The following is an 11,965-nucleotide window of genomic DNA, read 5'->3' as shown; positions in this document are numbered from 1 at the left end:
ATGGCTGCGCAGAGCGCTCGGGAGAGCGTCTACACCCTCCTGCCCCGCCTGGAGGAGAAGCCTGTCAAACCTCCCAGGTATGTGGGTGCGACAGGAGCGCTTGCAGGCAGGGTGAGTGGTTCTGGCAAGGCAGTACATCTCGGAATGTATTACAAAAAAACCCACAAAACAAAACAACAACAACAAAAAAGCTAAAACCAACAACAAAATAAAAACAACACAACACCAAAACTCCAGTATTTGCATAGTTATTGGTTCTCCTAATGAGCCACTAGCTAAGATGTGAGGGTTTGCAGCCTCCTGCATGAGCTGATGATTCAGTTTGGTGTCTTCAACATCATCCTGTTCATTGGTGAGGAAGTTACAAAGCGCTCTTTCCACACAAAGGAATTACATGACATCTTTGTTATTTGCACTTAAAATAATTTTTTCAGTGAGCAGTGAAAAGCTACTTAACATTTTCCTCAGTGCCACACTTCCATTCTTTTAATATGTCAGGTGTGCCTTCTGACACTGTTTCCTTTGCTTCTTTCTCACCTTTTACCTTAAAAACATCAAAAATTACTTTTGCTCGCCTAGTATTAATTTCTTTGAGAGTTTTTATGAAGTTCTTATTTGATAATGATGCAAACATAATGTTTTTTCAGAACCCTGTTATTTTATATGAAAGAAAGCTGATGGTACTTTGAGTGAAAGCTTATCATAGGTCATAACTCAGTAGTTTTAAAATGAGTAAAAATATAAATGACACTCCTTAGGTTCTGGAGACCAAGTATTCAGAAGGCAAAATCACTCCACATTTTTAATAATGTCCTCTAGCATTTTCTAATCTTATGCTCAAGTACACATATATGTATCAGATATTTGCAGATCATATACAAAAGCTTTTATCAGTGTTGCTATTATTGCTTCTATTCACATTACATCCTGTCTGTTATCCTCTTTCAGTATTTCCACGAAATAGGTTGCATCGTAGGTGATATTTCTGTTCTGTTTTTCCTAACCTGAAGACATGGTACAGTTTTTTCATAAACACTTCTGTGTGTGTGTGAAAGAAGAACACAACTGTTGGTCAGTTTTTGTCTACCGTAAATTAATGTGACATGTTTCTTGAAGATGGACAGATTTTAAAAGGTACAAGGAGGTAGCCTTAGCTTCAGGAGCAGGGAGCTCTGCTTCCTCAGGAAAATGTCTGTAACAGCTCCAGCCTTCACACAGAAGCAAGATACTGCTAACCAGCTAATGCCTAGCATTTGGCTTCTTTTGGAGAACATGTTTGCACACTTTTGATTAAAGCAGAAGTTACAGTACCATATGCAGCCTTACTCCAAAACAGCAGTGTGTGCATACCACATGCATACAGCTTTTCAGACCTCAGCCCTTCCTGATTTTCACATTAGCCATTTCAGTTGTTACCAAAACCACCACTTATTACAATAGTTCAGTATCACAGTTCAGATCTGTGTAATACATGAAACATACAGTTTGCTGTGCTATTTTGGAGCAGTCATCCATCTCATCTAACCTCTTGTAACAGTCTATAAACAGTGGATTGACAGGAACAATTTTACAGTGCACAGTAATAAAATTATGATCAAGGACCTTATGTCCAACTCTCAGCTACATTTTATATGTTTTCTGAAGCATGAGGTTTTACATACCTCTAAAATATATTCCATCCCATAGAATGAAGCAGTTGGTGTTCTCATCAATGCAGGCCTCATCTTTTTTGAAGCCAGCTAAGCTTTTCCCTAGATGTGTTTGATTATTCTGTAAGGCCCTATGATGTACTGCAACTGCAGCTTCTGAATTGGCCAAGATATATTGGCATTTGCATCTTTCCCACACTACAAACTTTCAAATACAGAAGATCCACTAAAGTAGGTTCATGATTACTAGTTTTCTATAGATGCACAAGAACTGCATGTTTTGGATGGCTTTTTGAACAAGACATATAGCCACCTTAAAAAAAACCCAAACAAACACCTTTTCAAAATGAAGTTAATTAAAAAATAAAGACCAAAGTGTATAACACACGACCTCATAAAACGAATTCATTCATGCCAGCAGTTTATTTCCAAAATGTAGGTTTTGTTGATTTTCAAAATGTCTGTGTTCAGTATTTATATGAACAGAGGGAACTGGGGGTATTTAGCCTGGAGAAAAGGAGGCTGAGGGGAGACCTCCTTCCTCCCTGCAACTTGCAGACAGGAGGCTGAAGTAAGGGGGTAGTTGGTGTCTTCTGAGAAACACACAATTAGACAAGAGAAAATGGGTTCAAGTTGTGTAAGGGGAAATTTGGATTAGATACTTCTTCACTGAAAGGGTAATTAAACACTGGAACAAGCTGCCCAGGAGGGTGGCTAAATCACCATCCCTGAAACTGTTTAAGACATATAGATGTGGTGCTGAGAAACATGGCTTCACTGGAGTTGGTAGAGTTATGGTTGGACTCAATGATCTTAAAGGTCTTTTCCAACAAGAAAGATTCTGTGCATGTAGGCAGTGTTTCCTAAAGTGTGATAATACTGACCTTGGAGACAAAATAGAAGGAAGGACCAAGCTGACTTCAAAATAAAAAAGCGCAAGTTGTCAGTGCAGAGCTGAGCTTAGCTATAGTATGGAGATTGTATGAATGATGGCCTTTATTTGGGAGAGAGTACCACAAAATAACTTAGGCTTTTGGCATGAACTACTGCAAAAATATATATTCTTTGAAGAAGTATTTTTAATAATTTTATGACCTTTAATTTCTCTATGCTATTTTTTATTGTCAAGGTATATATCCATATATGCACCATCTGTGAAACAAGAAGCAAAGAAAAATAAAGCAAAGCAGAAAACTATGGGACCAGCAAAAGTTGAAGTGCCATCTCCAAAAAACTTTCTGCAGAAACGTTCAAAGGAACCTAAGCTACCAGCAAGTAAGCGTAGAAATGAAATATGAAATGTAATGTATTTTTTTTAATTTTAAAACTGGATAATATTAATTTTGAAAATAAGAATTGTTTAAAAAAATTTAACATACTTTTTCTATGCTGGAGCTGGATCTCTGGTATAAAAATTATGTTTCTATTTTACAAATATGTTTCTTATTTATTGCATAATATACTGAAACAAGGAACAAGGACATTATATATGTGATTAGAAAATACAGTAAGCATTTACTGTCATGTGGTGAAAAAAGTTGAAACATAAAAAATAGCTCGCTTTTGGCTGCAGCTATTCAGATGTTGATTATCTCTGATAATGACTGTAAATTAGAGTTATATCTAGTGGGAGATGTGGTGGAAAATGGATTTTCTTTCCTTACTCATATGAAGTGAGACTACTCAGGCGACAACTGACTTTCTGTTGCTGCTTTGCAGAAAAGATTACACTAAAAAGGAGGAATTTCAATATTTTCTGAAGAAAGGATTGTGAGAAATTGTTTACCAGTGTTCAGGAGTAACAAGAGCAGGAGTCATCCCTCAGGGAAGGTTGAGCCAGAAATTGAGGGCAGCCACAATGTAAGCTGCCCTCAATGACCTCACCAACAGGGTACAGTCCCACCACACCAGAGGCAGGCAAGCATAGTGGGACGGTGATGAAAATGTGTCCCAGGAATAGGACTAGGGGCAGGCACTGCTGACAGAGCTCAGCCAGGCACTGACAGGACAGGGCTGAAATGGGTCTCCTGAGCCCAAGGGTGTGGGGTGAATGCCCCAGGTGAGACTAGGAAAGGCCATTAATGGCTCAGGGCCCTGAAAATTAACATCTGAAGTAAAAGGCATTAAAATTACTTTTGAAAAAAGTCCCAGACTATTCCATTTAAGAGGAAATGAGTGGCATATCATAAGGAAAATCCATCTAAAACAACGTAGTATTTCGTAGGTTCTGAAAACTTTTGTTATGCCAAAAAATCATACTCATTTTCATCATAGTACATAGAGCTTGACCTTACATATTGACTCTACTCTACTCTGACAGCTTGACTCTACATATTTTCATCATAGTACATTCTCAGTCAGTTCTTTCATTGTAGATACAGTTGGTTTATATTTCAAAGTAATTTTTCACATAATTTGTCCTTTTGAAAAATGTAATAACATTAAATTGTAAAATTCTTCATGTTTTTTGCTGAGAATGTTTACATGCTCAATTCACAGGAAAAAAAGAACAAGATAGTAAGAAATTGCCTGCATTGTCAGTGCCACGGAGGACAGATCACCCAGTTATGGGACTTCAGAGTAAAAAGAATTTTATAAATACGAATGCAGTTGCTGCTATCACAGAATTACCTAAAAAGCCTCGGGCTATTCATGTTGATAGGAGACAGGGAGATAAATATGTGCTTGAAGCTTCAGGACTTGTTCCAAAATATATTAAAAAAAAGGTAAGTTTTATTAAATTACAGTGGAAATACTAGTAGCAATGCCTATTTTAAGTTCTCTGTTGCATTCTTCTATGAAATGTTTATGATGTTAAGTTCCTGGAGCATGTCAGCAACAGCCTCTTACCATAGATGGTTGATGAGCCAACCAGTGATCATGCTTTTCTCATTCTGCTACTTACAGATGAGAAAGAGCTGGTCACAGGTGTGATAATCAGTAATAGTCTTGGTTGTACAGGTCATGAAATAGTTCAAGATCCCCTCCTCCTCTGGGAGGCAGGTGGTAATGTACCAACCCTGTACTTCAGGAGAGCAAACTTCAGCTTATTCAGGGAACTAGTAGGTAGAACCCTGTGAAAGAAAAAGCTCTGAAAGGAAAGGAGCTTGAGAGAGCTGGCATGACTCTAAGGACAACCTCATCCAAGCACAAGAACAGTCCATTCCAGTACTCAGGAGAACAAGATGTAGCAGGCATCTGGCTTATCTAAACTGGTAGCTCATTACAGAGGATTATGCAAAAAGAGACATGACATACGACATAACTCATGACAGAGAAGATGCAAAAAAAGTGACCTGCAGCCCTTGCAGTATCTTTGCATGGCTAAACACATAGATAGACAATGCTAGTCATAGTTCTACCCAACACTGAGAGATCTGTGAATCATTTAGCATTTGATAGGAAAAAGGTGGAGTCGGATACCTTCTGGTAGGGCTACATAGGCTTCATTTTACAAAGAATAAGGCAAAATAGATTTGTTCCCCCAAGTCTATCTAGGATATTCAGAAATAAATTTTCCCCTTAGAAACACAATTCTGGTACATCCAGCATGGGATAGTTTATCATTGCTAACTAGTCTAATTTTTGTCTAAGTGTTAACACTGTTCACTCTCTTCTGTGGCATGAAATCATAGAATCAGAGAACCATTTAGGTTGATTTTTAAGATCATTAAGTCCAACCTTCAACCTTACTCTACTATGTTGACCCCTAAACCATATCCCCAAGCACCACTTCTATATGACTTTTAAACACATCTAGGGATGGTGGTTCAACCACCTCACTAGGCAGCCTTTTCCAGTGTATGACAACCCTTTCATAGAAAGATTTTTTCCTAATGTTCAGCCTAAACTTCCCTTGGTGTAGCTTTAGGCCATTCCATCTTGTCCTATAAACTATTGCGTTGTGACAAGAGACCAGCATCTGCCTCTACAATGTCCTTTCAGTTAGTTGTAGAGAGCGATAAGGTCTCTCCTCAGCCTCCTTTTCTTCAGACTAAACAGCCCCAGTTTCCTCAGCCACTTCCCCTAAGACTTGTTCTCTAGGCCTTTCACCAGCCTAACCACTCTTCTCTGCACCCATTCCAGCACCTTAATGTCCTTCTTATAGTGAGGTGCCCAAAACCTAACACAGTATTTGAGGTGTGGCCTCACTAGGGCCGAGCACAGAGGGATGATCACCTCTTGGTCCTGCTTGCTACACTATTTCTAATACAGGCCAGGATGCTGTTGGACTTCTTGGCCACTTGGGCATTCTGCTGGCTTATAATCAGACACCTGTTGATCACCACCCCAAGGTCCTTTTCCGCTGGGCAGCTCTCCAGCCACTCTTCCCCCAGCCTGTAGCACTGCATGGAGTTGTTGCGGCCCAAGTGCAGGACCCAGCACTTAGCCTTACTGAAGCTCATTCAATTGACCTCAGCTCATTGATCCAGTCTGTCTCATTGAGGTAATTGATAAAGATGTTAAATAGAAGTGGTGCCAAAACTGATCCCTGAGGAACTCCACTTGTGACCTGCCCCAGCTGGATTTATCTCCACTTACCACTACTTTCTGGGTCTGGCCATCCAGCCAACAGAGAGCATGCCCATCCAAGCCATGATCAGCCAGTTTTTTCATCACAATGCAGTGGTAAACAGTGTCAAAGGCTTTATGGAAGTCCAGGTGCACAACACCCACAGCCTTTTCCCTCATCCATCAGGCCAGACATCTTGTCATAGAAGGAGATCAGGTTCATCAGTCAGGACCTTCCTTTCATAAATGCATGCTGATTGGGCCTGACCACCTGTTTGTTCCGTATGTGGTGTGTAATGGCACTCAAGTTGATTTGTTCCATGACCTTCCCTGGCACTGAGGTCAGACTGACAGGTCTGTAGTTTCCCTGTTCCTCCTTCTGGCCTTTCGTGTAGATGGGTGTCGCATTTGCTACCCTCCAAACTGCTGGGACTTTTGGTCAAGATTTCTGATGAATTATGGAAAGAGGCTTGGTGACCATGTCCACCAGCTCCTTCAGTACTCTTAGGTGCAACCCATCCAGCCCCATAGACTTGTGTATATTTACATGTTGCAGCAGGTCCCTGACCATTTCCTCTTTGATTGAGAAGGCAATGTTCAGCAAAAGTCAGGATACAGGAACATGCTTCAAAGAAAGTACTTAAGGAATGTGTTTCAGAATGTAGAATCTGACACCATATAGAAATGTAAAATATTAAACAGCTTGCTGTCATTAAGGGTTTTCAAACTCCTCACTTAACCATCAGTTCTTATAAATAGATGTTTTGGTTTCTGGATTCTGTTGTCTTCCAAGGCTGCAAAAAGAAATTGAAGGGAATTGTTTACATGTCTTACTCAGGCTACAAAGACAATAATGTTTGATACTTCTAAGAACACAGTGATTTAGGATTTTATTGCTCTGTAGCACAACATTCCATTTCAAGCTGTCTTTGCAAATGTAATGTACTATGGATGACAGGTGTGTCTTTGTTTCCTTCTTAAAAGCACGTATAAGAAACTTATTCTTTACTGTTATAGGACTATGGTGTTATACCAAAATATGTAACAGAGAGAAAGGAAAAAATGAAGAAAGCTCAGAAAGAATATGAGGACAGTATCTTGGAGTATCTCAAGAAAAGAGCCATGAAAGTTCTATCTGATGAAGAAAGGAAAAGTCTTCTGCAGGTGCATATTTTGATTTAGTGTAATTAGTAACATGTACAAAAGATTAAATAAGGTAATATAAGTCCATATAAATAATATACTAGATTTTTTAAGCGAGGCAAATGAGTTAGGTAATTTTCCACTAGGTGGGGCTGTAGAACAGTTGTAAACTGAACGGCAGGGAGCTGATGTAGCTACAGTTTTAGTCCAGTTTTACAAGTGTTTCAATTCTGTTAGATTCCTATCTCCCTTAATGACTTGGGACTTCAGTGAAACTTCATAGGAATGCAAAAAATCACGTATGTGGCTTAAGTGACAGTTCTGACTCTCTGCTTGTGAATAATGGAAAAATATTATTTTTTATTGATGTATAACATTTCCACTTTCATTGGCAGCTTCTGTATTCACAGTGTGACCTCACTAAAGCATGCAGTCATGCTTTAAAATGTGGCAAAAATAGAAAACAATTGAATTGCAAGATATTCTTAAAACTGAGACTGGAAAATTTGTATTTTGTCAAGCTGTTTTGGATGCTGTCTTTTATACAGTTCTTATTGCACAAGATCTTCTAAAGAGAAATAATATGATACCATAAAAGAAGTAGAGCAGAACAGACACATTTAAAAAGTATATCCTATCCTTGAACTGGAATTTTGCATGACCTCATTTTAGACAAATTTCCCATTAAAATGAGGCTTATATTATTGTGGTATCTGTCCCTTAAACACTTGATCTTAGCAACCACCTGAAACAAATTAGTGGGTGGATGGATGGATGAATGGACATCTCCAGGATGCTAATTTCCCACAAAAAAGCCAGCAGTATATCTAGACAGAAATCACAGCATCTAACTCACTTTCAGAGATGAATTGGTCAATCAGCAAGATGCAAAAAGCTAGCACAATGGTGTCTGTTGCTTATGGAGCAAGCAGGAGAAGCTAGGAAGGAATATGGGAGAGAGGTGGGAGTATTGCATTGACAGAAATATAAATAACAGCAAGGATGAAGATGAAGATATTTTTATGGTGGGAAGGGCATGGGACAAGCTGATGGCCCAGCAAGTTAACTATGCAGCAAAAATATATGTGCCAAAAGGCATGTGAGTTCAGCTGCTCACAGTTCTGCATTTAGTTTGATTTAAATTATGTTATGTATTTTTTAAATACAAGAGTGCACTGAAATACTTTTTATTAAAATGTTTTTTGATTGTTTTTATTAACTCTCTTGAATTTTTTTTAAAGTTTGCTCTTTCATGGGCCAGATTACTTATACTTTTATACTGTTAGAAGGAATTAGTGCTTCTTGGGATATGTGGCTTCTACCCAGTGCTCAGCTGTAGACATATGGGAATTCTCATCTCTTAAACTAATTGACATTGCTAGTGAACACATGTGCACTATCTGATTTGAAGGAATACATGGCAATAGGTGTCTGAGAACAAAATCAAACCCCATGAACTTACAAAAATGAAGAGAAATAATTTGTGCCAACATTTTTTGAATTCTCCATTATGCTCACTTTGTTGGGATTTTATGAGAGTAAAAGAGAATGTTGATAAATGCGGTACATATTTCTTACTGATCCAGCATGTATTAGAATTCCTTATATAGAGTTAGCTATTCAGTTTGTGACCTAGCCCATAGCAGTAGTGGTCAGCATATTACATTGCTGTTGGAGGAGCTGTGAGGGAGATTTTTATAGAGGGAGTCAAGCGCTGCTTTTGATCTCTCTGCTCTTCAGGGTTAGAGTAAATTGTGATGAGTACATGCTCTCATGTGTTTAAAAATTCACTGTTTTCAACTATTTCCATGCTAGTTTTTACTAATGAACTCAAAGAAGAGTTATTTAAAAGAAGCTATTAATCTCTCTTCTATGAAAGTTTTGGAAATAGGTTACTTATTTTCATGACTATATATTTGTAAACTGTATCTGATGTCTGGTTTACTAGGAGCTTTATTTAAGTACTTTGCAGCCTTGCATTGCATAGACAAGTAGCACTACAAGACAGTAAACAACCTTTTTTCTGTAAGTTTCACATGTTGAAGTAGGTTTTAAATTTATGTAGATATTTGTGTATGAAGATTGTTGGAATGACCTTTATGGACAATACTTAGGTGCTTAATATGAACATGCAAAAAGCACAAATTGCTACCACAACAACAACTAATGATGAATAAAAGTTTGTCTCTAATGTTGAATTAACAGGTTTATGAGTACATTTCAGCAGATTGCATGGGGTTTTTAGGCAAGGTTTTAGCCTTGAGCTTTTATATATGGAAGATATAGTTCACTGTCTACTACAGTAATGCTACTGTAGCATCATTTGAGAGGTAGCAGTTATTAAGATTATTGTCGATAGAGTCAATGACAGCTAGGTTTTTTAGTCCAAATGCTAAGTAAGCCACCTATAGTTGTTATTGTAAATGTAGATTAGGAAGGGAATGTAATTATTTAGAATTTTTTCAAAGCTGTTCATAGAAGTCAAAAAGTTGTGAGGTCGGTTTGGTGTCCGTGGTCTGAGCAAAGCCTCAACTATGGAAAATGAAGCTGGTGGTGAGATGAAGTGAAACTGCTGATGCTGAATTTTGGTTGGAATTCCAACTATTGGTACTCTTGGGATTACTTAAGGTAACTAACATTGCTGTGTGTGATGATGTGCTATGTGTGGTAGCCAGGTTGCAATTTGTAAGGTAATTCCTGTTGCATTTTGGAGAAAAGAAGGCATTAGAGTGTTGTGAGTTTGGAGGCAGCTTTTATGTATCCTAGTAATCCCTCAGTGAGCATACTAGCCTTAGATACAGTGGAGCAGTCCAAGTTGCCTACCTATAGATCACTGAAAGCACAGGTCTCATATAAAATAAGAAAGAGCCATTCTTCATTTACCTTGTGCAGTTTTTCTTGAAGATACTGAGGACTGGAAATGAAGTGTACAGGCTTCCTTGAGTTCCTGGTAGGCTAGAGAGTTAACACATTGACATACTTTTTTCAGTTTAGCATTTTTGTAGCTTGTCCTTCATTGGCTAGATTAATTATTGTGTTGGTGCCTCTTAAAAACTGTAATTGTTTCTCTCCAAGGTATAGACTCTTTTAAAGACCACTCCTTATATTGCATCAAAATGAGTCAGAATTACTTCTGTTGCAACTATTTGGACCTTTAAGCATTAATTAACTTTGTCCAATTAAGATGATTAAACATTATGCATATATTTATGTATTATTTTAACACGACAGTGACACCAAATACAATAATAACAAAAAACCCTAAGTGGTTTATGGTATATTATTCTTAATGAAGTAAGGTTTTCTCATATATCTCCTTTTCATGTAATGGCACTAGGGGCTGAAAAAGAACTGGGATGAAGTGTATCGTGAATTTCAGTGTCTTCCAGTAAAAACAGACACCATACCCAAGATGTTACATAAAGAAAAGCTGGAGACACAGATGAAACAACTGGAGCATGACATAGAAACGATCAAGAAGCACAAAGTTATCTACATTGCAAATGAGTAAGGACTGTTTTTCAGATATTGCCCCTTTTCTCCTTTTCTTTTTCTCTACCCCTACATCTCCAAGAAGTGCTAAATTCTCAGAAGAAATTGACACCACCAACTATTAAGAATAAAACATTCAACTAATATAAGTATGTAGCTTCTTAGAAAAGCTATTACATGAGCTGTCATCTGTGTAGTTTAGAAAATGTTCTGAAATAAAATTCTTAACTAAACCTTGAGTATTAAAACATGAGTTTAAATTATTCTTCTTTGTAATTTTTATTAACTACTAAGATTTATATAAACATCATACAAAAAAGCATGAAAACGACTGTTTCTTATGTTTGGAGCACTTCTTTCCTTGCGTAGCCAAAAGGAAGTGAAATAATTTTCTGCCAAAGACAGCTTGGTAAATATAAATAACTTCAGCGTGGGACGGCTTCTGGACTAGTTATTAAAGAGCTGTTGTGCTTTATTTAAAAGCTTGAGCAGTGGTATTTCTAAACTGCTTGGCTTCTGCACAATATTTTGTGTGCTCATTTTTTGTTACTAAAACAAATTTTGTAGTGGGAGCTGGCTGCACCGGGTTTCTGCCTTCCCCCGTGGAAGTCCTGACTTACCCCGAGCAGCAGCTGTAGCTGTGCTTTTCACTAAGTTGCTTGAGTAATTGAGATACAATACAAATACCACATGTAGCATGCTGTGTGTTTTTATGTATAAGTAATTCTCTAATACTATTGTAAATCTACAACTAAAGTAGAAAAATGTGTTTTGATTGCTGTTATGTGTGTAATGTTTGAATGAAAGCAGTTTACTAGCATGTGAATCAAGACCTAAGTAGAAATTATACCAGCATGCTATACTGCAATTATTTGCATAAAAAGAAAAATTGCTTTTCTTTCATACTGCTTAATGTTCACTTCTGAACACAGCCTTTTTTGTGTGGTACCACCAGCGGTCGTTGTGACATCATAGTATCTGACATCAGCAGAAGATGAAGTAAAAACACTTCATATGAACTATTAAAAACCAAATTTTCACATACATTAAGTTCCTTTCATAAATTTGTCAGGGAATGGCTTTGAAGACCTCACAGTAATTCTAGGCATTTCTTGGGCATCTTAAAATTGACTGTGACACACACTAGGAAAGTGTGGGTGAGCAGGAAT

The 11,965-nt window shown here is 37.7% G+C and overlaps 1 protein-coding gene across 1 annotated transcript; it reads left to right on the top strand.

Moving 5' to 3' along the window:
• ENKUR (enkurin, TRPC channel interacting protein) lies at positions 1-10,815 on the top strand. Its single transcript, XM_010007022.1, has 5 exons — positions 1-77; positions 2,779-2,924; positions 4,149-4,375; positions 7,179-7,325; positions 10,642-10,815. Exons 1-5 carry the CDS (start codon positions 1-3, stop codon positions 10,813-10,815), a joined length of 771 nt encoding a protein of 256 aa, XP_010005324.1.
• Positions 10,816-11,965: the final 1,150 nt, after the last annotated feature.

Source organism: Chaetura pelagica, unplaced genomic scaffold (assembly GCF_000747805.2).
Source record: "Chaetura pelagica isolate M959 unplaced genomic scaffold, ChaPel_1.0 scaffold17, whole genome shotgun sequence".
Taxonomy (NCBI): domain Eukaryota; kingdom Metazoa; phylum Chordata; class Aves; order Apodiformes; family Apodidae; genus Chaetura; species Chaetura pelagica.
The sequence above is the reverse complement of the archived record's forward strand: the minus strand, read 5'-3'. Positions and strand labels throughout refer to the sequence as shown.

Coding starts and splice junctions, on each gene's coding strand:
- ENKUR (XM_010007022.1), top strand. CDS start 1: ATGGCTGCGCAGAGCGCTCGGGAGAGCGTCTACACCCTCCTGCCCCGC. Junction 78..2,778: donor AAGCCTGTCAAACCTCCCAG/GTATGTGGGTGC, acceptor TTTATTGTCAAG/GTATATATCCATATATGCAC. Junction 2,925..4,148: donor GGAACCTAAGCTACCAGCAA/GTAAGCGTAGAA, acceptor CTCAATTCACAG/GAAAAAAAGAACAAGATAGT.